Here is a 26,378-nt window from a genome sequence, read left to right on the forward strand (position 1 = left end):
CGGTCTTAGCTTTCCAACCCGACGTCCTCTCCCTGCACCTCTTCACTCCCACTCTCGTTGCCAGTCTGCCCTAAAGGCCTGATTCAGCCACGATGGCTTCTTCAAGCAGGCTTCACGGTTGCAGCATTGGTATCCTTCTCCCGCGTCACGACCGGCTCCCTGACCATGACGTCCATGCGAAGCTGCTTGCCTGGAGCTCTCTGCAGATAGATGTGTTTCCTTAGCTCAAAGCCCATCTTACCGTAGATGATGATGTTGATGTCATGGGAGCTTTCCAGATAACAGGGGACGCCATCCGCATCAGCCTATAACGACCATGGTTAGGCAGTACTCAAGAGAGGGTATTCGTGCAGGGACTCACCATCTTTGTGACGGATTCGATCAACTTGCGTCCATAGCCCTTCCCGCGGGCCTCAGGCTTGGTCCCGATGTAGTTGAGATACCAAGACTGGTCATCTCTATCACCCAGAATCTCCTGCTTGGTATAGTGCAACAATGGCAAGAACTCTTCGAAGAATCGGATCTTCCCCTCCTTGGACAATCTATAGCTGAGACGCCACATACCGCTCCGGAGCAAGGTGTACCAATCGTCAATGTTCTTGCCAGGTGGCAACCACAACGCAACGCAATCATAGTTGTCCCCAACGGTCAACACCAGACCCTGAAGACAGTGGGCGTAGGTGACATACTCCATGGCGGCTCGGTGCAAGTCAAAGCGTTCCTCTTCGGAGAGGTGCGTCTGGTCGGGGGTATCAATCGCATAACGCACCACGTTGTCGAGGCGGAATGCCTCTGCAAGACACGCAGCAGCCTCCTTGTACTCGTGGGGTGCAACGATACGCACGCCGTCCTTGTTGGGGGTGGTCGAGGCAAGTTTATCGATCGAACTTCGTTTCTCGTGGATCATGGTGGCGTCCAAGACTGGAACGGCAGCACTAGGAAGAACCATATTGGATGTCTGGTCGTGGAGCAGTTTCTAATTCTGCTTCTTTTTGCCCTTTTCTGTGCTTTAGTCGCCCGAGTCAAACAACGGCGGGCCACCTACTGTTTGAATTTGCCTGGATCAACCTCTATCAATGGGTCTGGTAAGATCTCCAGTATGAACTGAAGAAAGCTGAGCTCTCGAGACGGTGACGACTCGAGATGGAAAGCGCAAGCAAGTACGAGACGCACGTAGATCAACCGACATCAGAGTTCGATCGTTTGGGGGGTTATGGTTTGAGAAAAGGAAGAAAGTGTTTGCAACCGTGGTCGGTACAAGTTGTTTGCCCTGATGTTCTCGTTGTACAACGTTCTTGGACTTTGTGGCACTGCTGGTGATGGCAGGGCTCCTGGTGCCCAGCGGCTGTCAAGGCTTCGGTCGATACAAGACTAGAGTCGTCGAATTCACAGTGACTGCAATTTTTCGGGTGCAATACTTCGCGGCTTGGAATGGAAAGGAAGACAAGACGAGCGGCTGTCCGGCGTGAAGAGTAAGTAGCTTTATCGATCAGTCAGAGGAAACAAGATCTGGCAAAGATGATATGGTACTGATTGTCAAGGTCGGAAGACAGCAGGCAGGGCGTAAGTCAGTGTCAGCAGTCAATCAATCGGAAGGATGGGATGCAGAGATGATTCCCCACGCTATTGATAGCATTGCATTAGTTGGCATCACCTCAGCCCGGGTGTGACGAGTCGTTCTCTAGGTAGCCAAGTCTGGTTACTTAGGACGCCGGTCGTGGTTACAGATTGCGTTGCGTCTGCTCCACCAAGACCAACAAGAAAGCGACACGAGGAGGAGGAACAGGAGGAGAAAGAAGTTGATCTTGTTTGCAAAGGAGCCGCCGCGTCGAGATGCTTACCCGGGAATAGCCCCAATTGCGGATTCCTGATTAGCGAACTGGAAGTGCCGCGAGAGTTTGGCGCAATCGACGCTCATTGGTTTAATCGAGGCTTCGGCTTATCGCGCGTCGATCATCCCTTTATCGTCACGTGGAGACCCCCCTTGGTTATCACAGTCACGTGCAACGGTCTAAAAAGGGTTGAAGTGGTCCTTGTTCAGTCATCGTTGTCTTGTGACGAAAGAACAGAAGTTCGTGGATCATCTTGAGAGTTGGTGTGAGGCAGTATCGATGGGACGACAGTGGGAGAAACCTCGAATATTATACCGCCTAATGAGGGCGCTGTGACTTGAGGCAGAAACGTATCAGTGTCACATTATGCCATGCCGAAGCTGCATGTCAGTGAGGGGTCGTCCTTACGATAGGACCGACTACTAGTATCGCTGCAGCGATGTAAGTGGGTCGAGCAGATCACAGGCACAATCTGCGGAAACAGTTTCCTTTGCTATCATTTGACTTGAACAGGAACAGAGAGAGAGTTCACAGTCAAACATTCATACTAAACATATCGAGTACTCAACTTTCACCTGGCCGCCCATATTAAAACGCGAACAAGTGCTCTAGAAATGCAGTTATTCAAAGATAGAGGTTAACGGCGTGGGTGTTGAGTACTACTAGTAAGTTGGTAAGTACTAGTGGATTCATCCATAATCACTCTAATCATTCCGGCCAATGGCAGGTCACGTTATGGTTCTCCACTGCACGTCCTCATCCCGCGACTTCGGCCGACCTGCCTTCCACGAGACTGGCGGCATCACACATGAAATACTCCGTGCTGACTTGATTCGTCTTGTTGCGAAAGTACCCTTGGTCATCAAAGCTCGTCACTCATCAGCGATAGCGTACTCGTACTAGTACTAGTAGTAGCTTTGGCAAGCTCGAAGCGGCCAGGTGTGGGCCTTGGCTACGAATCACCTGGGACTCGGAGTCAAGATATACAATTCAGGCCCGCTACAACGGGCATATACGACCCCGATATAGAAGGCCTTGGATCGTCGTCTTGTTACAGGCAATGATGGAGAATGCCTCACGGACTTCGCGAGCAACCGCCCGGACAAAGCTAGCCTGCAAGCTATGCCACTCGCGACGGGTCAAATGCGAGATCGCATTGATGGCGCGCCATGTTCGGTTTGTCGGCGAGCTGCAGTGAACTGCGAACTCATTGTCTCACGACGTGGAAAGTCAGCTGCTACCTTACTGCCTGATGTGATTTTCGATCCGAGGACGCTGATGCCGTCAGTAGACACCCAAGACCATTGCTGGATGCACCTCTAGCTCAATCGACGGACTTGAACAGCGAATTGCCTGGGTCAATGAAAGTGCCCCCTTTGACGAACCCTTATCACAACCTTGAGCAATCATCGAATGACCTTTACGATAATGTGCGAAGTCCATCACTCGAGCCTGTGTCCAAAGGCCAAGGTTATGAAGCTGGAAGCGTCAGAGGTCGAGTGGCTACTTCTCCAGATTCGGTCAACTTGACTTCCAACAATGATGCGCTCGGCAGTAATGCCGATTATCAGTCATGGAATGAGAAGCTCCATCGCTTCGCGGCCAAAGGCTTGGACCTAGACACGCAGCAGTTTCTACAAAAAGGCCGTCAAAAAGACTTCGAGGAACTTCAAAAAATGGGAGCCTTTGTGAAACCCTCTGACGAATTCAGCGACGCGCTACTGCAATCCTTCTTCAGATATGTGCATCCAGTGCATCCGATTTTATGTCGCTCAACAGTCCTCGAGTCATACAAGTCTGATCAGCTTTCACCTCTGTTGCTGAATGCCATATTTCTTGTGGGCGTGTCGCATGTTCCCGAATGTTTATACAAGGCTGCTGGTTTCAAAAGCCGGTATATTGCGAACGTCACTTTCTACCTAAGGGCTAAAGCCCTCTACGATGCAAACTATGAACAGGATTCCATCACCACCCTACAGGCTCTCGTTCTGATGTCGCACTGGTGGGGAGGTTTGACAGAGCCGAAAAGCTCATTGTATTGGTTGGGCGTTGCCGCGGTCCTGGCAGAATCGTTGCGGATGCACAAAGCGTTCGTGCTCCTACTTATCGCTGATGAACTTCCCCTGGCTGATAGGTTATTATCTAGTGAGTCATACGTCAACCTCAGTCCCAATGTACGAAGGGTCCGGCGACGCCTATGGTGGGTCATATTTGTGAGTTATTCTCTGTGACCGGTGTCTCATGAACGTCGAATGTAGATACACGGACTGACCTTCCATTTGAGACCAACGACACTTATACGGCTGCTGTCCTAAAAAAGCCACGTCATCTTCACGAATCATTTTGCAACGTCCCACCATTGTCGGAGGACGACTTTGTAGACACGACTTTGATGGATTCGCCCTCGGAGGTCGTGAGCTCGACAAGTATTGCCTACTTGATTCACTTCACCAGTTTGAACCTTAAAGGTACCATTGCATCTCATTGTTCTTAGGTATGTTTGTTGACCTTCCATAGTGAGCAGATATCTCGATAGCCAAGATGCGAGCGGCTCCTGGCAACATGCCGATACGCTTTGGCAAGACGCCTCTCTCTGGGAGGCGTCTCTCCCACCCGAGTTACGTTACCGCAGTCTCCATCGTGTGACGCCCGAGGATCCGTGGTGGCTCTTGCTCCATTTGTGCTACAAGTATGATTGCTCTAGTCAAACGTGACGTTGCTGCTGATGGACATATTCCAGTACGTTTCAAATCGCCCTTCCTCGGCCACAAGCCGAAACCACGAGTCACTTTGGTGTCGGTACAGCTCAGTTTATTGCAGCCGCCACCATCACCAGATCTCTGGAAGATATCCACGCCTTCGACCTCCTTGATACGTTCCCTATATTTGTGTATGCAAAGTCCCAACACAATTCCATCCTCAAATACCGTAGATGCTGACTGTCTCAGGGTGCCAGCCACAATCTCGGCCCTGATGGTCCATGTCGTTAATCTTCGCGGAGGAAATTCACATGTCAAAGCGATTTCGAAGCAACGAGCTCATTCGTGTATGCTGATCATGGACGAATTGCAAAAGAGTTGGCCTGTTGTAACGTGGGTCCAGCGGCTTTTCATCAGTCTTTTCGACCGAGAGACTGGTATTACACCAGCAGAATCGCGCAGTTTACCATCCAGTCCTTCCCATACTACCGCAGAAACTGGATCGAACCCGCCAGTCAACAATCACGGACCACGCCAGTCGTCTCACACTGTCAACGATTCCCATGCAATGAGGTCTATGCTTCCATTTAGCAGCTTGCTCGAAGACGCTGGTTTGGATATTTCCAGCGACATCTTGGACTTGGATTGGCCATAGTCCTGTCAACATAACCTTCGGGAATCGGGACCAAGCCCCCCTGAGTTGAATTACTTCGACACGAGCCTAAATGCTGTCTCTCACCAATAAAACTTTCCCCGCTGTTGGATATGGAATCTTTCGCCCATGACTCGCCTTTATACAGTGCTTTGATTCCTTCTTGGCTTACTTTTCGTCGGAAGATCAAACAGAACGCAAACCCCGGGCCATACTCCCACATAGGACATGCCATCGTGGATACGCTCATGTGGTAAACGAACTATCTCTGCACCTGTCTTATTCAGCGACTAGGAAGGAGTATAACTCAGACGCTGCTCGGCCGATCTATTTCCGATACCACATTCTTGTCACCCTGGTCTGTGCTATCTTCTTCTGCAGAAGAAAGATACCTTGCAGCAAAGCTTCCGCGGTGGGCGGACAACCCGGTACATAGATATCCACGGGCACAACCCTATCCACCCCCCTCACGACACTATAGCTGTAATGGTAGTAGCCACCACCATTTGCGCAGCTTCCCATTGAAATCACCCATTTGGGATCCGGCATCTGATCATACAGCTGTCGCAACGCCGGAGCCATCTTGTTTGTCACGGTCCCTGCCACTATCATCACATCTGCCTGACGGGGAGATGCCCGAAAGATGATCCCCAACCGATCTTGGTCGTATCGTGGCATGGAAGTGTGCATCATTTCTATACCACAGCAGGCCAGTGCGAATGTGAGGGGCCAAAGAGAGCCCTTACGAGCCCAATTGACGAGCTGGTCGGTCTTGGTACTTGATTTTCCATCGAGGTTAGTTTCAAGTCTGTTGGATCTCGGGGGCAACAAGCGTCTGCTGTTTGGAGAATTGGGGTGGAAAGGCTTACAGAACGTATTGCAGCTTTGCTTCTTGCCCTGTCTCCGGAGGCGAGAACCTTGCAGTCGAGTGTGCCTTCCATTTCTCTCGCCCTGAAAGGGCAGATTGTGAAGAGGGTGCAGTGTTGGCTGAAGTCTGCAATGCTCGGACGGCGGAAACTGGGTATATGGTGGGTTTTCGGAATGGAGGTGGTCTCATCGCCAGTGAATGCGGTCGACGTGACCGTTGAGAATCAAGACAGGAGCTTTTCACACGTCGAAGCATTTTGCCTGCCAAAGAGTGTGTTGACCGCCGGAATGGGTCTTTCTTTCCCACCGATGCCTCGAAAACTGGACCTCAGATATCCTTTCTCAGGAGATGTCAGTGTTCATGTGTCAGCCACAAATGGTTCAAGAGAAAAAAAGAAAGAACAAGCACGGTTTTGAGAGCGAAACAATGAAGGAAGAACGAGAAGACATCCTGACAACCTGAACAGTAATAGGTGATGGGTGCACCTCATCGGTTCTCACGTCGGCGATATGGTGGGTCCATATCGGCGACCTTGGAAGTGGATGCCCTTTCTCAGTCATCCAACAACTTGCTCCTCACCGGATGGCGTGGCCCCATTGCCTATAGTTCTTGACGGCCTGCCTTGAGGCCAGTTTGATTCCATCTTCGCTGGAGGAGTCCAGGTCCACGGTCAACCGTCCAGGTGGACGACACGCTCGGTATCTAACATCGTCGGCACCTGAAGCTCCAAGAGTCCATAGCACTTTACCGTCTACGGCACACTTGGTAACACTTCAAGGACCAGGCCAATTCGAGTCCTCGCTGGTCGAAATATCCATGGTTCATAAGTTAGGAAGATACGCTGTCCAGAAGAAGGGAAACAAGAAGTACCAACATCAGTCAACAAACAGGCATAGGATCAGCAAGGAACTGGACCATTCACACCGCCAAACTGCCATTAGTACATTGTACTGAAGTCCCTCGCATTATTCGAGAGATCAGATGCAGGCCTGGCCTGAGGCTGGCTGAAGCAGCAGCGGAAATGTTGGCTGGACTTAACCGGTGGCTGGCTGGCTGGATGGATATGCCAGTCTATCACACAGGACAAAACCAATCATGGGGGTCTTTCGTTCGTATCCCATATCTCACCGCCAAAACGTGGCGCAACCGGGCGCTGAACAAGGTCCAGGCCTGGCCTCTTTTTCACATGCTTTCCATGCCACGCCATGGGGATGGTTGACTGAATTGGCATTAAAGGCTGGACGTTGGGACAAGCGTTTTGTCTTCTCCTGAGGCTGTACCTCTATTCTTTTCTTTCTCCTTGAACAACTTGTTTCGAGCTGTTGTTCTGATGGAAGCCAACCATCGGATTTTCGTGTGCCTGGGGAGGACGGGCACAGGGAAGAGTACCTTTATTCGTGCCATGGGCGGCGATGTTCCAAAATCCGAGCTTGTCCATATCAACACCGGCGATTCCATCACGTCCGCGGTCAAATTCTACAAAACTCAACTTGATTTCGGGCACAAGAAGCCTGTGTACCTCGTGGATACCCCTGGATTCGGCGATACCCGAACACTCGATACAAAGCCTTTTGGCAACTCCAGAGACTCTTCGGCGGTCCATAGTGAAGATCACACAAACGTATCCCACGCGAACAAGTTGATTCTTGCCTTCCAAAACAAACAGATCACTAAATTCAGCGGTGTATTCTGGTTCGTCGGTACCTGCAAGGCAGAGGAAGGGCTACGGGAAGAAGCGGCATTCATCAACAAGCTAGCCAAGCCCGAGGACAATGGACATGGCTTCTGTATCTGGGATCACGTCGTGGTCATTCTCAGAGGCGACTATGGGGTTGAAGGCGCTCAAACAGCTGTCTCCCATGTGATCGGTGGTAATAACCACAAAAAACTGCATGGTGTACAGGTCTTCATATCGAGGAAGGCTGCAGGCCTCACTGGATTCGGAGACGGAGTCGTTGTTATTGAGCAAGATGAACGTCTTGCAGTCCGCGGAAACCCAACTCATGCTGGGGCTCTACTATCCTCCGGCAGCTTCGAGGCCACGGCGTCAATCAAGGTGAGTCGAACGAATCTCAATTCCCGTAGACCGGGCACAAGCTTACCTTTGGCATAGTGGATCAATCAAACAATGAAATGTCAACGCTGCCTGCAATCCGGCGATCCGCGTGCTTTCTATGCTTGCCACCGCGAAGTCGAAGCAATTCATTGCCCTATCGATGAACATCCGGGATACCTTTTACAGATTCACGGAGAGCGAGAGTGGAAAGATTTGGCCAAATCCGTGGGTAAAAAGACGGCCGCAGTGGTTGGGGTCGCGGCAGGAGTGACTACAGTTGCTCTTACAGTTGTTGCGTCTCTTGCAATCCCAAATCCCGTCACACCCGCGCTTGGACTTTGCGTTGCCCATTTAACTATCGGAATCGGCGCCACTGGAGCAGTAGTACCGATAGCTCAAGCTCTGGGGAAGGGTGCTTTTCCAGGGAACAAGTCGCGTATGCCTCTCGTTCACCTCAATCCGGCCAAGATAATCGAGGAGATATCCAAGGAGATGCCAGAGGAGACGTCCGAGGTGTTATCCAAGGAGCAGCTTAGGAAACTGAGTTCGAAGCGCATCACGCTAAAGGGTAAGTGTGAGAATTGCCTTCAAAAGGCCGAAGAATCAGAGGGATGTCTTCTTCTCTGGACATGCTGTCAGGAACAGCATCCGGCCAACACTACAGCGACAATTGATAGGCAGCTGGGGCGATGTTGTTCTCGAGGTTGTGCAAGATGTGGCAACTATACAGGACCAGCGTGCACCATCTCTTGTAAGAAGTGCAAGTGGACGGACGAAGAAGACAACCCGATAAAGACCAATGGGGCTCCGCGCTGCGCGGATTACGGAGTTGAACATGACCTGGTAATTCAGGAGTGAATTAGTGGTACGTCAACTGCAGTGTGACTATGGCATTGGCATAGTATCCGACTGACGACGGAGAATATAGATAGTACCTAGGTATGGTTCCTGAAGTGTGGACTTTCGCAGAACGGAATGTGGCCATTGATCAGTATGAGACCAGGTTCGGTCATTGCCGTGTAGGACCATGTTCATGTGGACAACGCCAAAGCAAGAAAAGGTCGGCAAGATCTCGGCTACAAACTCTTGATTGTTCAAAAAGGAGTCTCCCAGATGAATTCCGTGTTTGAGGAGTCAAATTTGAGTACCGGTCGCGTCGGCAGTGGCCGAAGAGTTAGTTTTAAGCCCACCAAGAATGAACACTGGCCAGATAATCGATCCAGCTAATCGCCATGATTCGACATTCATTCATTTCATTCAGCATCTGCAACCTCTAGGCATGTTTGAGAGAGCCATGTCTCGTATCGTGGTAGTAATGTACAAGTCATAGCAGGCTGGCTCTGTCCTGTCCTAAACCGCGCCATTATGTCAAGGAGACCTGGAGACTGGATCAATACCACCCCAGCTCAAGCCTCTAGAACCGCCCAGGTGTTGTCGTCGACCGTTGTGAAGATGATGCCAAGAGACAAAAGTTCTTCGGCGCCCTTGTAGACCTCACTCACAGGCATTCCCATCTGAGAAGCAACCATCTGGACGTGCAGGCCTTCATTGCTTTGTGCAGAGTTTTTCAAAGTATTGAACACCCGACGGGCAAGAGGCGAGACATTGGAAAGCGCACCATCTGTAGCGCTGGTGAACTCTTGCCGTGAGACAGCCGCGCCATTTGTGTCACCGGTTTTCTGGCCGTTTGCTTGAGCAGTTGGCGGCCCTCTTGTGAAAAACAGATGTACCGCGGTGGCCTCGAGTAGATGATAGTTGATTTCGTTGTAGTCGGTGATGGGCCGGATGATATGTGCTCCAACATGCCGTTTGTTGTTGAACGCCTTTAACTTCCCCCAGACACGACAATAGCCATCTTCAACTAGTCTCGGCTTACTCGATTCCAGGTCCATCTTGTCTGGGTTCGCATCGCTGTCAATCCACTGCTTCACTTCAACGATCCCCGTGCCGTCGTCGACCTTGTATGTGATGTTCGTCGGTTGAGTGCTGATGCTTCTGATTTGGCCAATGAACGTTACCTGACATTAAGTTAGTATATTGAATTCATTCATCTCGTCCTGCAAGGCTGCGGGCTGCGGGCTGCGCACTTGACCAAATGGTTCTCCATCTGCTCGAAAATCTGCGTCGGGATGTGGTTGCTGCGCATCGAGGATCTGTTTAATCGTGACAGGACGAACTGTGTCTTTTCCATAGCCGCCCTACCATACAGAGTCAGCCAGAATGTCTTCCAGGCCATCCTTGTCCACCTACTTTTCCGCCCGCCGGACTGCTCTGTGGCTCTCCTGCCACAAAGCCGCCACCATCTGCAGCACCGTTCGCACCGTACGAGGTCGAGGTCGAGTACTGGTTGTTGTATCCGTAATCTACCATAGTTAGCAGTAATCCTCAGACGCAGATCTGTGGCATACGAACCCATTGTGTAGAGTTGAAGCCTGTAGTTCCTCAACACTGCAGTGCGAGATGAATATTTGTGTCATGCAGTGAGGCAGACGCGTCGTCCAAATCAGAGACGCGTTAAGTGTTTTCCACTCGCCTCGCCCCACTATCATTATACGGTGGACTATTTGGACCATGTGCAAAAGGCGGTGACACAAAATTTTGGAGACTTTTTGACAGTTCGGGTTTCCGCTTTCTGCCAGTAGGCAATTTCACTGCGACATAGAGAAATTCTCGGCTTTCTCTGAACAAGTCGCAGAATGGGTAGGGTCGTGGAGCAGGTCACCAAACTATTTTGAATCGCTGCATCGCAGCACTCGAACGGTACCATGGGCCGCAGAGCAGGCTCGCCTGCACGCTCCGAAAATGAATTCGACATCGGAAACGCCCTGATCGGAGACGATGCGGACTTTGACATATCTTATACAGATGGCCAAGATGGGGGTCTACGAAACGGCGATCTGGATGTCATGGCGGAAGACTCAGGCGTTGATGACGAGGCTATCATCGCCGCCCAACAAGCCACGGCGAATCGCAAGGGCGCCAACCTCAAAGGTCGAACGGTGAAGAAAGGCGGTGGCTTTCAGGCCATGGGTCTCAATGCCAATCTGTTGAAAGCTATAACAAGAAAGGGGTTCTCTGTCCCAACACCGATTCAACGCAAGACGATACCTCTCCTTCTCAATGACAAAGATGTGGTGGGAATGGCGCGAACGGGATCCGGCAAGACGGCGGCTTTTGTTATACCCATGATTGAAAAGCTGAAGGTCCACAGCGCCAGGGTGGGAGCTCGAGCCCTGATCCTGTCTCCCTCACGAGAGCTGGCATTACAGACGCTACAAGTGGTCAAAGAGCTTGGACGGGGATCAGACCTGAGATCTATCCTGCTTGTGGGCGGAGACAGCCTGGAGATGCAGTTCTCAGCCATGGCCAATAATCCCGACATCATCATCGCCACGCCCGGAAGATTTCTTCACTTGAAGGTTGAGATGAACCTGGATCTTTCGAGCATGAGATATGTCGTCTTCGACGAGGCCGATCGGCTGTTCGAAATGGGGTTTGCCGCCCAGTTGACGGAGATTCTCCATGCGTTGCCGGCTTCCAGACAGACCTTGCTTTTCTCCGCGACACTACCAAAATCCCTTGTTGAATTTGCCCGTGCTGGTCTACAGGAGCCAGTGCTGGTCCGTCTGGACGCTGACAGCAAGATCTCGCCTGATCTGCAAAGTGCGTTCTTCACTTTGAAATCGTCTGAAAAAGAGGGAGCCCTGCTGCATTTGTTGCAAGACATAATCAATGTCCCTACGAGATCCCAATTGATTTCATCTACTACCTCCACCGACAAAGGCCAATCAGGCAAGAAGAGGAAAAGACAAGATACGGAGGATGGCAGCGCTCCTGGCTCCGACCCCTATTCAACGATTGTCTTTGCCGCAACCAAGCATCATGTCGAATACCTCGCACAACTTCTCCGACTGGCTGGATATGCCGTATCATATGCCTATGGCTCTCTTGACCAGACAGCTCGCAAGACCCAAGTCCAGGCATTCCGCGCCGGCCAGACAAATATTCTTGTCGTGACCGATGTTGCCGCGCGAGGCATCGATATTCCAGTGTTGGCCAACGTCATCAACTACGATTTCCCCTCGCAGCCCAAAATATACCTCCATCGAGTAGGCCGGACGGCGAGAGCCGGTCAGAAAGGATGGAGTTACAGTCTGGTTCGTGACGCGGATGCCCCTTACCTGCTCGACCTGCAGCTCTTCCTCGGCCGCAAATTATCAGTTGGACGAGCCAACAAGGACAATGTCAACTTCGCCCAGGACGTGGTAGTGGGCACTTTTCGGCAAGAAGATTTGCAAACAGGCTGCGAATGGGTATCAAAGACCCTTGAGAACGACACGGATCTGTCGGCCCTGCGCTCCGTGGCAGACAAAGGCGAGAAGCTGTATCAACGGACCCGAAACTCGGCCTCTGCAGAAAGCGCGAAAAGAGCGAAACAGCTCGTCTCCGCTCAGTCGTGGTCGGAATTGCACCCTCTGTTCAACGATCAGGCCGATGACCTAGAGGCGGAAAGAGACAAGATGCTTGCGCGGGTAGGGGGTTTCCGACCTCAAGAATCGATTTTCGAAATCGGCGCTCGCCGCGGCGGCCGCAAGAACAATGAAGACGCCGTCGACGCCATCAGAAAGATCCGTTCTAACTTCCAGACACGAAAGCAGAAGTCTATGGACGCAGCGCAGGTGCAAAAGGAAGCTGATAACGACAACGACGACGAACCTCCGTCCAAGCAGAGACCAGAAGAGGCCGACGACAGGAATGACGACGAGATAGACTTCAACGACGCCATGTCTGAAGCGTCTTCGTCGGATCTCGAGATCACCTTTTCCGAACCACACTCGAAGAAGCGAAAATCCAACCGACTCAGTGGCGGCGGCAACGACGCCAACGACACCAGTAACACATTCCGCGACCCGGAGAACTTCATGTCCTATCTGCCCACATCGACGAATCTGACCGACGACCGCGCCTACGGCGTCCACTCCGGCAGCAACACGAACACAAACTTCGCGGAAGCGGCGCGCTCGGCGACGATGGATCTGGCGATGGACGAGTCCGGCAAGAAGTTCGGCGAGGCGCGCTCCATCATGCGCTGGGACAAACGACACAAGAAATACGTGCGGCGCGACAACGACGACGACGGCTCCAAGAACAACGGCAAGCGCCTGGTGCGGGGCGAGTCGGGGGTCAAGATCGCCGCGAGTTTCCGCAGCGGCCGCTTCGAGCGCTGGAAGAAGGATAATCGCGTCGGCAGGATCCCCCGCGTCGGCGAGACTGAAGGCAAGAACGGGCCAGTGGCTATGTCTGGAGCAGCGGGTGGTGAGTCTGTCGGTCATGGAGGAGCAGCAGGCCTGGGAGGCAAGCGGTTTCTTCACAAGTCCCAGAAGGCGCCCAAAGCTCCTGACAGGTTACGCGAGGATTACGAGAAGCAGAAGCAGAAGAGCACCAAGGCCAAAGAGCGTGAAGCCGCCATGGGCATGCAGGGCAGCAAGAAGGAATTGAGATCGGTCGATCATATGGTCAAAGAGAGGCGGGCTAAGGAGAAGAGACGGGAGAAGAATGCTCGGCCTGTGAGACGAAAGGGTCGAAGTTGAATGCATAAAGGGGGAGGAGATCGTGTAGGTCAGAAATAGGTATAAGTGGGATTGATCGCATCCTTGCTTGCGTGTTACTTGTGTACACTTGAAAGGATATCAGCAACTCAATGCAAACCATCAAAGATGGATAACTCAAGCGACAGTGTCCATGCACTGGAACCATCTGTCGTGCCTCCAAAGGACATCCACTGACCCACAATGGTACTTCGAAGCCCATTTGGGGGTATATGGAAAGCACACTTACTTAAACACTATCAGAGACAATCACTCGTTCAACAACGTGCACAACAGGTGCATAACAGGACGGCGGCCACAACCGGTCAGTAGATTGTCAGGTCCTGCAAGCTCCTCATTCATAATACCGAAAATAGTGTCCAGTCGTGTGGTCGTAGTAGATCGGACGTGAATCTCTCCGTTCTCTCCTGTCTCGGTCCTCGTAATAGTCCATTTCCGGCTGCCTTCTCAACGACCGTATTTCTTCTGCTCGAATGTCCAGGGCTGCTCGCTCACGTTGCTTGAGAAAGTCCTCCTGCACCCTTTCACGTTGATAGTTTTCGGCCCTCAGACTCTGCCTGTCAATATCGTCATGGAAGTACGAGTCGCGCTCCTCGTCTGGATAGAGCAGGATGGGCATGCCGGAGTCGGCGGAGACGAAACGACCAAGCGGAACATCACTCAAGCGATGGACAGCCACAACGTCCTGAGACCGGGCCGGTAAAGGCGGTTCATGATACAGGATTCGTCTCCCTTCCAAAATGGGGTCGGTTGCCTGTCTCACAGGTCGCGGAGGGCGTTCATATCTGGCTCTTTCACTGGGCCGCTCATATGCGACAAAAGAATTACGGTGAGACCGTGCTGGCGTGATGATGTGTTGTTCGCCATGATATGGTCTTTCTGCATATGACATGGAGCGAGTCGGCCCTGGATGATGCTTCTTGTAAACTGTGTCAGGGCGTGGTTGTGGGTGAACCAGACTTCCTCGACGTGGTACGCCTCCTGGACTGCTAAGCGAGGTATTTGAACTCTCTGCATATTCATTTCCGTAATGACTAGGCTCACTCACTTCAGATGATGAGCTGCCCGGATCCAAGTACTGTTGGGCATTCTGAGTTGGGAAATGCACTGAGCCTCTACGGGACCGAGACTTGGAGCGTGACAAACCACGAGCCTCAGCCTGTGCTCGCCGTCGAGAGTACGATCTGGAAAATTCTCCGCCAACCACTTCGGGATGCTCATGAGCGGACTTTCCTGTCCGGCCCCGCTTATCGGATGGAACCTCGCCAAACATGACTTCAACGGGGGCATCCAAGCCATCATCGAAGTCAACACCATCACCAACAGCGAATATGCCATCGTCGGGTGCGTGGCCCTTGTCTCGTGATTTGCTGCGCTTTTGACTCTTGTCACGTTTCCCCCCTTTGTCTTCCTTTCTGCGTTCAGGCTTCGCCCCCAGAGGCTTTTCTCGGGGAATTTGGGGAGGTAGACCGGCATTATCAAAGTGAATCGCACCAAGCTCGTCCCTTGGCCTGCCGTCATTGTCAAATAGTGGCAGATTGCCGATTGGGTCTGCTAACAAGACCAATCCCGAATCTTTTCGTGGTTGAGTATAGGTGTCCTCGGCACATTTCTTGTCGTTTCGACTTGTCGACTTTCTCCGATCAACGACATCCACAAGTACGCCGCTGAGAGGCTTGACACGTGCTTTGGACTTCTTCGTCCTCGCGAGAATAATGTCCATTTCCGGGACAAGGATGCGGTTCCTTCCGAGAACTTTCTTGGCATTAATGTAGACGACCGTCCAATGGGCATCACCAGCCTCATGAGTGTTGGCGTCCTGCACCGCTCTTTCGATTTGGTCCCGCCGTAGCTGGGACATGCGAGTCATCTGATCCAAGACTGTGCCGTCGCCATTACGCTTCCTGGCTTTCTTCTCAATCTGCTCGATGGGTGCGGATATGCTGGTCTTGTATGCTGAGCTCCAGTCGTCGCCATCCTTGATGAACCGGTAATATAAATAGTCTTGTGTTATGGCTGGAACAGCAAACGATCTCCGGTGCTCGGCTCGCGGACGATGCTCTGGGATATCGTCGTGAAGAGACATTTCAGAAATGCGTTGGTGGATGGCAGGCCTGCGCTCCTCGTACTCTGCTGAAGCCTCGAACACTTCGTCCATCACCCTGGGGCTAGGATGTATGCGAGGGTCGATGGGAGCGAAATGGTGATCTGGAGGAGGTGGAGGCTCCATCAAGCCGGAGAATCGCTCTATCAGACTGGACAAGCCAAATGCTGTTTGTTTCTCGTGCGATTGCGTTGCGACAGGTGAGAGGCAGGGAGAGGCGTAACAAAACTGCTTGGTGCTGGTGGGGCAGAGAAAGATGGGAAAGGTCAGTGAGATCAGGTGGGTAGGGCTGCATATGCAAAATGTCAATGTCGTGCCCGGGACCTTCCAGCTATATGCCAGTGAGCCCGCAAAAAGCCTTTTGCCAACGTGGATCTAGTCAGTTCAGAAGAAACCCATGCGGGCAAATGGTGTGCTGAAAGTGAAACGGAGTCATAGTTGCCCTACAGTATTATAAAGCACTGGGACCGGCTTGATCAATCGCCTACCAAAGCAGATCCACGACGGTTGCCTCCCAGGCAGCCAGCCAATTCTGAAAAGTGGTCTGCGAGGCCAATCCTTGGGGAGGGAGGATCAGGGCGCGCCTCGCCCAGTTGCGGGGCATGGGACCGAGAATGTAGAGAACGGAGGAAAAGGACAGGTAAAGACAGGGTCGAGCATGAAACGGCGGTGTACAGGACAATCAACGTTCGTTGGAAGGTGAGGCAAAGGTATGGCCTCGCCTGGCCCCTGCATGCAGTAGCGGAAGAGGACTGAACAGTCGAGCAAATGGGCAACTCCCTTGGCGTCTTTATCACAGACAGTACATTTCGATTTGTGGCCTGCCATACCTTCGGCACAGGAGGTTGTCATGCAGCCGGGCGCAGGGCAACAAGAAGACAGTAGGCGCGCCAGCCGCAAACAAGCGAAGAAGACATTGTTGTGATTGTATGATTGAGATGGATTGAGATGGATGGGAGCTGGAGGGTGTGGATTTTAGTGGAAGACGCAACGCAGGCGACCACGTGACCAGAGGCCGGCCGGTACTCTTCACGTGACTACACGGTTTCCTCCCATCTCTCCCGGCCATCCCCCATCAAGACCGCAGGTCGCACCGACTGGCAAATCTAGATTTCCATCTCTGTTGCACCACATCTGTCTCAAATCGACACCTCTATCCCGCGCGCGTAGCTGTGCTTGCTTCGATCTCATGACCGAGCCTTCAGTGGCAACGATGAGAGCATAAGAGCGGTGAAGGTCACAGCAAACTACTCTTGCCGTCCCAACATCCAATTAAGCCCATGCAGTGTGCACGAGCCACTCAATATAGCCTCCATCGATCGATGTTCCTGGTCGCTCCTGACAGCTAACCGTATGCGGCAATGAGGAGCAATGAGCTTGGGAATGGCTTACCAACGAGTTGAAGATGTTCAGAAGCGCAGATTTATTTCGGTCAACAGGAGGTGATTGGAAAATCTGTAATGGAGCACTCGTTGCCCTGAGATACGACTGGATGAATCGTCTAGGCCGTGCTCAATCGCCGAGAAACGAAGAGGCGAGCCGAAGAATAAAGAGGGATGCCCTGTGTAAGGTCGATGAGTCCCTGAGCCTGTACGGCTTAGATCTAGATCTCTTTTCTGATCAAGCAAGCAGCATGAAGCGATCCATGTGTGCTACGGGACACTGCACCGATTATGGCTAGCTTTTGAGTGGAAGCCTTGCTGGGTTCACTTGCAAAAGCTTTGCACGCAAGCGACGGGGCAAACTTTAAGGTGCTGTCGACAACGTGCCCCGCCTCGTCTCGCCATGCTTCGGGACGGGCCCGCCTAGGTATGGGATCGTCGCCTCACTTCCAGATCACGCATTGCAGTGGCGAACGCACCCCCCATCAGCCGGAGTGGAAAAGAGAAACATGGGTAAAAATGTGCGCATGTTGTGCATTACAAGATATTGATGGTTGAAATCTCCTGAGCAAGCCGGCCGTTTCGATGCAGGTAACCCTTAGAACTCCTCGTATCTGTATACCGAGGTGCCATGCCCTTTGAACGCGTGCTTGCTTTGCCCTCTGAAAATCCATATCCCATGAATACCCAAACTCCATTTACGCTGAGTCCTGCGCCTCAACCCTCGTACGGGGTATTCCGTCTGTTGACATTTGACATGGACAGCTGCCGCAACATCCCAATCCCGCCATGTTGGGTAGATAGATGCAGGTCGCGTCGCACAAGGAAACCAGGCAGAGATCACTATCGTAAAGGAACCTTGACGTCCTGGACACCGCGCTTAAGAACTTCCTCCAAGTTCCATCGAGGGATGTGGACAAGGGACTTGGCAACCTTGTCATGCTTTTCCAATCGTTTCCGGCTCTGTTCCATTTCCCAACTGATTCCTTCAGCTAGAGGAGGAGCACCCCCGGCGATACCACTGGAGAACTTCAGCTGGAGGACATTTCCAATCTCGTCGCAGGCGGCCAGGAGGCGGTCGAGATCGTCCTTGTTGTGGGCTGCCGAAACACAGAACCGAGCACGAGACGAAATCAACGGCGTAGCCGGATAACCCACTACGACGACTGAGATCTTGCGCTTGAGCATCTCATGAGAGAAAGCAGGCATTTTCGCCGGGTTGTAAAGCATCACTGGAATGATAGGTGAATCGTCATGACCATAAACGATGAACCCAAGTCGTTTCAACCCGAGGCGCAGGTAGCGCGAGTTGAACGCAATTCTCTGCAGACGTTCCTCGCCTTGCCCCGGGATCAGTTCTCCGTTCATGAGCTTGAGGGCGGCAATGATCTGTGCCAGTACGGCCGGGGCGGGGGTCTCGCCATATACCGTACCCGCATTGGAAAGACGTAACTTGTCGATGGCAGCCTTGTCGCCGGCAACGTAGCCGCCGTTGGCGCCAAAGGACTTTGTGAGTGTTCCCATGAGGATGTCCACTTCCGACGGATCAATGCCAAAGTAATCGCAGACACCTCTTCCACGGGGCCCCAGGGCACCAATCGAATGAGCTTCGTCGACGAAAAGGTTAAACTTGTATCGTTTCTTCAGTCTCACCAGGCCTGGCAAGTTGCACATCGTGCCCTCCATGGAGTAAAGACCTTCAACCACGACCAGGATTTTCTTCCAGGGACGATGGGTCCGAGGTTGGCCCTGGGAGATCGCCTCACGAAGTTTGGTCTCCAGCTCGGCCATGTCGTTGTGCTTGAAAGAGGCAATCATAGCACCGGAGAGTCTTGACCCGAACCGAATTGAAGCATGGTTAAGTTCATCAGAAATGATCAGATCGCCCTTCCCTACAAGAGCCGGAAAGATTGCAGCGTTGGTACCGAATCCCATGGAGAAGACCATGGAGGATTGCTTTCCCACAAATTCGGCAACGAGTTCCTCGCATTCCACAGCAAGCTCGGAGGTACCAACTTCACTCCTGGCACTGCTTGTGGACAGGCCGTACTTCTTAATTACCTCCTCCACGGAATCGGCACAGGGACCTTCGGACTGCGCAAAGCCAAGATAGTTGTAAGAACTCATGTTCAGGGTTTCGGTGGTCGTTCCCGTCAGGGTGAAGTGGACATTGCCATCGTCAGATGTGCGATCCAATAAAGTGATGTAGCGTCCCGGAACGCCGGTGGTCGGTCTGTTGAAACAATCATTGATGCGCATTTTCAGACGACGGACATAAAAGTTGTCAAAGTCACTGTTGAGTGCAGCATAGCCATTCCGCGCTTTGAGGTGTCTGTAGTTGTCCTCCTTGAGCCTCATACCAAAGAAGTCTCGGACGTGCCCAAATATGATAAGGATCAGATAAGAAATGTAGGTGGTCAAGAGATAGTAGTAGGGTGGTTCGTCCATGATAGGATCGGGAAACTCGCCGCCAGGGTGTCTGCTCATGTACCGATGCGACTGAGAAATCAGTGGCCCAAACTGGGCATGTTGTTTTGCCATTTTTCTGGTCTCGGCCGGGGATGGTGGTTGAAAAAGAGTGGTGGGTGGTTCGTCCATGTTGGCTGAATCGGCACGAGCGGTCGACAGGGAGATACTCGGTAATGAAAGCGATGGTACACTAGGCATAGGAGTCCCAGAAGCTAGAAAGGCCTGCTCTTGAGCTTTGCTTGCTGCGAGCAGCGCAGCTGCGGCTGATTGTGCTTCTTTTGTCTTTGGCGACGTGGAAAAGAATTGAGCGATCTTGCTAGCTTTCTGCGAAGTTTTGCTAACGAGGCTGCCGCCCTTTTCCGTCGGCGAAAAGGACGGCCAAGGGGTCGGAGGTGAACTGCTTAGGGGGGCGTTGGACACACGACGAGGCATGGCCAAACGAATAATTCAACGTGATTAAGAGTATGAAGACAAAGTCCTCGACACAATCGCCGCCGGCAACGTCTTGTGAGTCGCGGGTTATGGAACCTGTCACCTCTTTCGTCTCTTCTAGCTGTCTCTGTCGTGGAAGTGCGCGTAACGTCGGTGGCGGTGCAGACAAAGGGCACTCGACGGTCTGACACCGGTGTTGTTGAGGGCGAGGAACTTGCTAGGGAGCTGGAAAGACGTCGATTTTTGTAGGGTGGAGGATCGAGGATCGAGGATCGAGGATCGAGCTGCTCGCACCAGTCTCGACAAACTCGGGTCGGCAGGATTGGACCGCGAAGAGGAGGAATATGAACTCTGTGTATGACGAAGGGAAAAAGAAAGATGGCGGTTTGAGCGGATAGAGGAGGATTCCGCTTTGATCCGGGGCAAGCTCTGGTTGGATCGAAGGAGCGTGTCCCTTGCAGCAGCCGCCCGCGCTCAGCCGCACCCTCTTCCACAAATCGTTGCGAGGTTTTGCGGAGAGGTCAAAGGTCAAAGGTCAAAGGAAGAGTGATGGCGATGAAAGGAGAGGAAGATAGAGAGACAAGTCGCTCTGAAGAAGTACACACACTGCAGCGGACACACGAAGAGGACGCGACCCGGCACACGAAGCAATTTAGAAGTATGCTGACAGGATGATTCGGCGGACCACCAGTTTTGCGGATTTTCACTACTAAGTACTGTAGTATTTAGCAGTAGTGGACTTCCAGGGGTGAAAACTGAGTGGCAGCGGCTTACTAGTACACAATAGAAAAAGACCGAGGTTTGTTCAGCGTGAAATTGGCTCTGGGTCTTGCGGTGGCTCCAATAGGCGGCCGTAACCGAAGAACCTCATTTCGGGGGGCATTGTTAGAGGCTGTGGTCACCCATGCGATTGGCGGCAAGTGCTTAAAGAGGGGTTGTCAGGGGGATACTAGGAAAGCCTAGGGCTCCTTAGGCCGCTTAACGAGACGGAGCCATGCCCCTGTACTACGGTACTTTACCACTGCATGGCACGCTGTGCTGTGCATGCTTGGCGTAAGGTATCTTCAGCATTATTGAAAACTTGAAGTGCCCGACATACCAATTGTCCGTGGCTGGCACGACGATCGCAGAGGCTCGTTCATCAAGCTTTCTTATAGCTCTAACCCTGTACACTCTTATCGATAGATGTGCCAATGTATTGCCTGTCAATATTGGGGGTGCAGCGGCATCACCACCTACTATGTCCAGACATGGTGCCATCATCTCTGCAATCAGGACTCTTGCAGTAGTAGTATACTGTGCGCATTGGCTACACGCCTAGGTACCTACAGAATTCACACCAGGGCAGTTAGGAAAGGTTAGGTACCTGTAATTAGGTAAGATAATTAGGTGACCATGCCCGGAAGCAAGACTGGCGTCGCCGACTCGGAGGTTGCCCTACAGTTGCACGGTAATAATCCGGGGCTCCATGGAAAAGTAAGGTACTGGCTTCCGAGTCATTAGCAGACACCATCCGGCCGCAGTCAACTGTTCATTCTAATAGACCTCAACACCACTCCCATGATGTGTTTAAACCAAGGTCCCTCGATCTCAACACACTGCACGGATTGAACATGTCTCCAAATGGCGTCAACGGCGAGACCACCGAATCTATCGAGCTCTGGAGACATCCTCATCCCGAGTCCACCGAGTTCTACGCCTTCCAACAGCATGTCGCAAAGAAACATGGTATCTCTACATCCTCATACCACGATATCTGGCAGTGGAGCGTGGATCATCCCAGCGCGTTCTGGGAGGAAATATGGCACTATACTGGGATAAAGGCTAGCAAGCGGTATGATTCTGTACGGAACACTTTATCCTTGGTAAATATGATACGACTCAACCTGACATACTGTCCGGCCGTACTAGGTCCTTGACGAGTCCGCTCCAATGTTCCCTAAGCCCACTTTCTTCGCCGGCTGCGAGTTGAACTTCGCCGAGAATCTGTTGTTTCCCTCTTCCAATCCTGACCCAGACTCTGTAGCCATCGTCGCAGCTACAGAAACGACGCGCGAACACGTAACGTGGTCGGAATTGCGGGACCGTGTCCGGATATGCGCCGCTGCAATGGAGGCACATGGCCTGAAGAAGGGAGAGAGGGTTGCCGGCTACTTGGCTAACCATGCCAATGCCGTTGTGGCAATGCTCGCGGCGACTTCTTTGGGTGCATTATGGTCCGCCGTGAGCCCTGATACAGGTGTTCACGCGGTTCTGGACCGACTCCTTCAAATCGAACCTGTTCTCCTCTTCGCCGACAACACCGTGATATACAACGGCAAGACACATGAGACGCACAGCAAAGTGTCTGAAGTTGTTTCTGCGCTACCGTCTGTGCGCAATCTGGTCATCTTCGAATCAATACCCGGTCACGCCTTTGATCTTTCATCAATAGCGAAGCAACCTGGCACGACGGTCGAGACATATTCCTCATTCTTGTCCAAGGGCGACTCCGCCAGACCTCTCCAATTCGTATATCTGCCGCCCGAGCATCCTGTGTACATTCTATATTCGTCCGGCACCACGGGTGTACCAAAACCAATTGTCCATGCTGCTCTCGGTACCTTGATCCAACATAAAAAAGAGCATCTAATACAGTCCGACATCAAGCCCGGTGAGAGACTGTTCTATTTTACAACAGTGACATGGATGATGTGGCACTGGCTAGTGTCAGGGCTGGCAAGCGGCGCAACCATTGTGTTATACGACGGCTCGCCCTTCCAGCCACATAAGCAGATGAGCATGCCGCTTCTGATTGACGAGCTCCAGATCAACCATTTCGGCACATCGGCCAAATACCTGTCTATCCTAGAACAAGCACAAACCTTCCCGCGGGAAGAATCACCTCGGAGCGCGACACTGAATTCCCTCAAGTCCATCTTTTCCACGGGCTCGCCTTTAGCCCCGAGCACCTTCCAATACGTATACAAGAACCTCTCACCACCATCTCCACACCCGGGCATCCTGCTAGGCTCCATCACTGGCGGCACGGATATCATATCCCTCTTCGGGGCGCCATGCCCAATCTTACCTGTTCACACAGGCGAGATCCAATGTCGCGGTCTGGGAATGGCCGTGCGAGCCTTCTCCGCCGACGGTATCGACATCACGCAGACCGGGCAGCCCGGCGAGCTTGTCTGCACAGTCGCATTCCCCTGCCAACCATGCATGTTCTGGCCGCCAGGCCCGACAGGCGAAGCGCGCTACCGGTCATCATACTTTGAAGTCTTCAAGGACCCGAAGACGGGCCACCCGCTCTGGCACCACGGCGACTTCATCCGCTTCAATCCCACAACAGGCGGGATCTGGATGCTCGGTCGCTCGGATGGTGTTCTCAACCCGATGGGCGTACGCTTTGGATCCAGCGAGATCTACAACATTTTGCTTGAGCATTTCGGGACAGAAGTCGAAGATGCCCTGTGTATAGGCCGCAGACGTGAACAAGATACCGACGAAGTGGTCGTCTTGTTTCTCAAAATGGCGGAGGGCCACCAGTTTTCTGCCGATCTGGCCTTGCGTGTGCAGGATGTCATCAGGAGGGAACTTAGTGCCCGTCACGTGCCCAAAATTGTCGACGAGTGTCCTGAAATCCCTGTCACCACAAACGGCAAGAAGGTCGAGGGTGTCGTCAAGCAGATCCTCAGTGGCACGCGTATCAAGACCAGTGCCAGCGTGGCGAACAGTGCCTGTTTGGACTGGTATAAAGAGTGGGCGAGGACTCACTGAGATCTGTAGGTCGGTAGGGGTCCGGGACGAAGATATACAAAACAATCAACAATCAACAAATATCTCAAAAGTACAGCAGAAACTCCTCTACTCGAAGCCACTCCTCATCTCAGCCTGACGAAATCGATAGTTTGGTCGTCTGTCGCAAAGAACAAGCCACACAAAGGAGATTCCATGACATGGCCCATGTATAATCGAATTTCGAGCGCTGCATGAACCAAACCCTCCAGATACTAGTAGCAGGATGTTGTTGGGCTGAATGCCACCGGACGGCGGCCAATATAATGCTGATCATGAATCTGATAAATCTTCGTAAAGGACCCTGCGTCCGCGTCAGTGCGTGACTGGAGATGAGATCTAAGCGAGACTGTCAGAGCACTGTCATGCAGTGATGGGGGTTTACAAGTCTCTGACTCTGCTCAAGTGCCGAAATGCATGGAGCACTGACTGGCTGACTGAATGAATCAAGTTGACTTGGGTCCTGAGTTTCTGACAGCTGGTTAGACACGAAGGCATGTGCTAGATCATCAAAACACTAGACGCCCCAGATCGTCGACATGTACAACAACAGGGCATGGCCTCCGCGGGAATGCTGGATCGGTATTGTCTGATTGGCTGTTTCTTCTTGTTTGCGAATCTGAAGTACGTACATACTGTGTGCACTGTACAGCCCAGATAGATTGATGGCGAAGCAGATTTGACACCCGACGATCACCATTCCGGGAAACCACAGACCAGAAGAAGAGCGGAGCTACAAGACTCTATGCTCCATACCTGCTGGTCTTGCGTCCCGGGACTCCTTATTATCTGTTGCAAACTGTCTTGAAAGTCAAATATAATGTCGTGGGATGAGTGAAACATCGAACCAGTAGTCCCTCGTTCCAGCTTTTGTTGGTCCAAGGTCGTGAGATCCAAATTCTTTTGAGCTTGAAGCCAGCATTTCCCTCTCAATGATATTCAGTGCAGTTCGGGAAATGTCCGAATGGTTGGAAATCTGAAGTGTCTATAAACGCTCCCCATGTGAGAAATTTGGATCTGCAGCTGCGACATATGATCCAAGATTCAATCGGGCAGGGTGGCGCACACAAACAGCATGACAATCTTCGTCAGCTGGAACCAGACAACAGCTCTTAACGTAGCAAGGAGAATTGCTAATCGCTTCAGTATTAACCCCTTCCACTGAAGCCTCAGATTCAGGTTCAGAAGCAGTCTAGCAACTAGACGTATATAGTCAGCAACCGGTGAACTGCATCAGTCTGCATTCAAGTCGTTACTGACGTTGTCCGATTCGCATCAACGAGCTTCTCAATCCTCGTCGACGTCGTCGCCTGTACTCCTGTCGTACACATTGTTTTGGCGGTGTGTTCCATAAACGTCGACGTGGCCGTTCAGAGGTGGTGCCGGAGAATCTGGCACTGAACTGCACAAGCAGAATCGGTCACAGAAGCTTTCGAGATTGGCGTGGTCGCAGAAGCTGCTTCGCAAGCAGGAGACGAGGCCAGAACTGCTGCAGCCGCAAGCGTTGCGACAGACTTCGACTGAGAGGCGGAAGCCTGAACCGCAGGACATGGTTTCGCTTGTCGTGACGCACAATAGCCGAGCAGATGCTGTTTTGTGCCCATGGTTCAGGCTCTGTTCGTGCTGCTTGATAGAACCGCTGAAGGGAGACGGAAAGGCGTGGCCATGCTGAACAATGACCCAGTCAAGGACGAGTGCAACGAGCAAACAGGCGTGTTTCATTGCAAGGTGCAGAAGAAAGATAAAAGGGCAGTTCTCTTGGGAGCGTAAAGACTACCCTTGCAAGATATAGGTGGGAAGGAGGAAATCTTGACTGTCAAGAACCTTCCGCCTCTCCATAGATTCCCGGAGTCACACTGTCAAAGCATCAGATGGAACACTGGAGTGTGAGAAAGTGTGCCGTGGTCGGCCGGAGAACGATGCGATGGCGATCGGAAAGGGTGCTCAACCACCCATGTTGGCAGGGAACAGACCACATCGGATCTGCAAGAAGAAGGAGAGCTTTGAGGACCAAGTAGGAAAGGTGTATGGCGCTCTAGGATGTGTATGATCTCTTGGGAGTGGCCTTGCTCCAGCCTCCAGGGATTCTTGCAGATTGACAGGTTTTAGCCTGACGCACTGTTTGCCGGCATGCAACTTGCAACTTGAACGACGAGGTCCTGACAGTGCAACATTGGCAGCTTGCGGCGATGAATGGGTTGCTGCTTTGCTATAGATATCAGTAGTCTATCATAATGAACTTCTGTGTAGTAGTGATAACAAGATCGCTGAAAATATCGTGATTGTCGTCCAGTCTGACTTTCCTTTTGACGATAAGCGAGTGACATGCTCGGGAGTGGCTCGATCACCCCTTGACAGGCCAGCCTCGGGATCGACCCAACCAATATTGAGGGGTTACTCGAGGTACTTTTTCAGACGATAGCCATCCAGTGAGGCATTGCTAGATTGGGGACAATCTCGGCAGCCGTGTCGGTCAAGTCGACCAACGCTGT

The 26,378-nt window shown here is 52.2% G+C and overlaps 9 protein-coding genes across 9 annotated transcripts; 4 read left to right on the forward strand and 5 right to left on the reverse strand.

Annotated features, from left to right (window-relative positions):
* Positions 1–101: 101 nt before the first annotated feature.
* Positions 102–907, reverse strand: A1O1_08864 (uncharacterized protein; the record flags this gene model as incomplete). Its single annotated transcript, XM_007729722.1, has 2 exons — positions 102–305; positions 362–907. 2 exons carry the CDS (start codon positions 905–907, stop codon positions 102–104), a joined length of 750 nt encoding a protein of 249 aa, XP_007727912.1.
* A 2,286-nt stretch (positions 908–3,193) lies between these two features.
* Positions 3,194–4,771, forward strand: A1O1_08865 (uncharacterized protein; the record flags this gene model as incomplete). Its single annotated transcript, XM_007729723.1, has 5 exons — positions 3,194–3,921; positions 3,979–4,045; positions 4,117–4,300; positions 4,350–4,521; positions 4,573–4,771. 5 exons carry the CDS (start codon positions 3,194–3,196, stop codon positions 4,769–4,771), a joined length of 1,350 nt encoding a protein of 449 aa, XP_007727913.1.
* A 739-nt stretch (positions 4,772–5,510) lies between these two features.
* A1O1_08866 (NADH dehydrogenase (ubiquinone) Fe-S protein 7) lies at positions 5,511–5,960 on the reverse strand (the record flags this gene model as incomplete). The annotated part of the gene is made up of 1 exon (XM_007729724.1): positions 5,511–5,960. The coding sequence occupies exon 1, from the start codon at positions 5,874–5,876 to the stop codon at positions 5,511–5,513; it is 366 nt and encodes a 121-aa protein (XP_007727914.1). The 5' UTR covers positions 5,877–5,960.
* A 1,493-nt stretch (positions 5,961–7,453) lies between these two features.
* A1O1_08867 (uncharacterized protein) lies at positions 7,454–8,900 on the forward strand (the record flags this gene model as incomplete). The annotated part of the gene is made up of 3 exons (XM_007729725.1): positions 7,454–8,107; positions 8,165–8,675; positions 8,785–8,900. The coding sequence occupies 3 exons, from the start codon at positions 7,454–7,456 to the stop codon at positions 8,898–8,900; spliced, it is 1,281 nt and encodes a 426-aa protein (XP_007727915.1).
* Positions 8,901–9,513: 613 nt separating this feature from the next.
* On the reverse strand, positions 9,514–10,477 carry A1O1_08868 (replication factor A2; the record flags this gene model as incomplete). Its single annotated transcript, XM_007729726.1, has 3 exons — positions 9,514–10,125; positions 10,195–10,305; positions 10,358–10,477. 3 exons carry the CDS (start codon positions 10,475–10,477, stop codon positions 9,514–9,516), a joined length of 843 nt encoding a protein of 280 aa, XP_007727916.1.
* Positions 10,478–10,872: 395 nt separating this feature from the next.
* A1O1_08869 (ATP-dependent RNA helicase dbp10) lies at positions 10,873–13,698 on the forward strand (the record flags this gene model as incomplete). The annotated part of the gene is made up of 1 exon (XM_007729727.1): positions 10,873–13,698. The coding sequence occupies one exon, from the start codon at positions 10,873–10,875 to the stop codon at positions 13,696–13,698; it is 2,826 nt and encodes a 941-aa protein (XP_007727917.1).
* A 352-nt stretch (positions 13,699–14,050) lies between these two features.
* A1O1_08870 (uncharacterized protein) lies at positions 14,051–15,946 on the reverse strand (the record flags this gene model as incomplete). Its single annotated transcript, XM_007729728.1, has 1 exon — positions 14,051–15,946. One exon carries the CDS (start codon positions 15,944–15,946, stop codon positions 14,051–14,053), a length of 1,896 nt encoding a protein of 631 aa, XP_007727918.1.
* Positions 15,947–18,045: 2,099 nt separating this feature from the next.
* On the reverse strand, positions 18,046–20,103 carry A1O1_08871 (serine palmitoyltransferase; the record flags this gene model as incomplete). The annotated part of the gene is made up of 1 exon (XM_007729729.1): positions 18,046–20,103. One exon carries the CDS (start codon positions 20,101–20,103, stop codon positions 18,046–18,048), a length of 2,058 nt encoding a protein of 685 aa, XP_007727919.1.
* A 1,613-nt stretch (positions 20,104–21,716) lies between these two features.
* A1O1_08872 (acetoacetate-CoA ligase) lies at positions 21,717–23,868 on the forward strand (the record flags this gene model as incomplete). Its single annotated transcript, XM_007729730.1, has 2 exons — positions 21,717–21,947; positions 22,015–23,868. The coding sequence occupies 2 exons, from the start codon at positions 21,717–21,719 to the stop codon at positions 23,866–23,868; spliced, it is 2,085 nt and encodes a 694-aa protein (XP_007727920.1).
* Between the last annotated feature and the right edge of the window lie 2,510 nt (positions 23,869–26,378).

This window comes from Capronia coronata (assembly GCF_000585585.1).
Source record: "Capronia coronata CBS 617.96 chromosome Unknown acBCG-supercont1.11, whole genome shotgun sequence".
In the NCBI taxonomy this organism is placed as follows: domain Eukaryota; kingdom Fungi; phylum Ascomycota; class Eurotiomycetes; order Chaetothyriales; family Herpotrichiellaceae; genus Capronia; species Capronia coronata.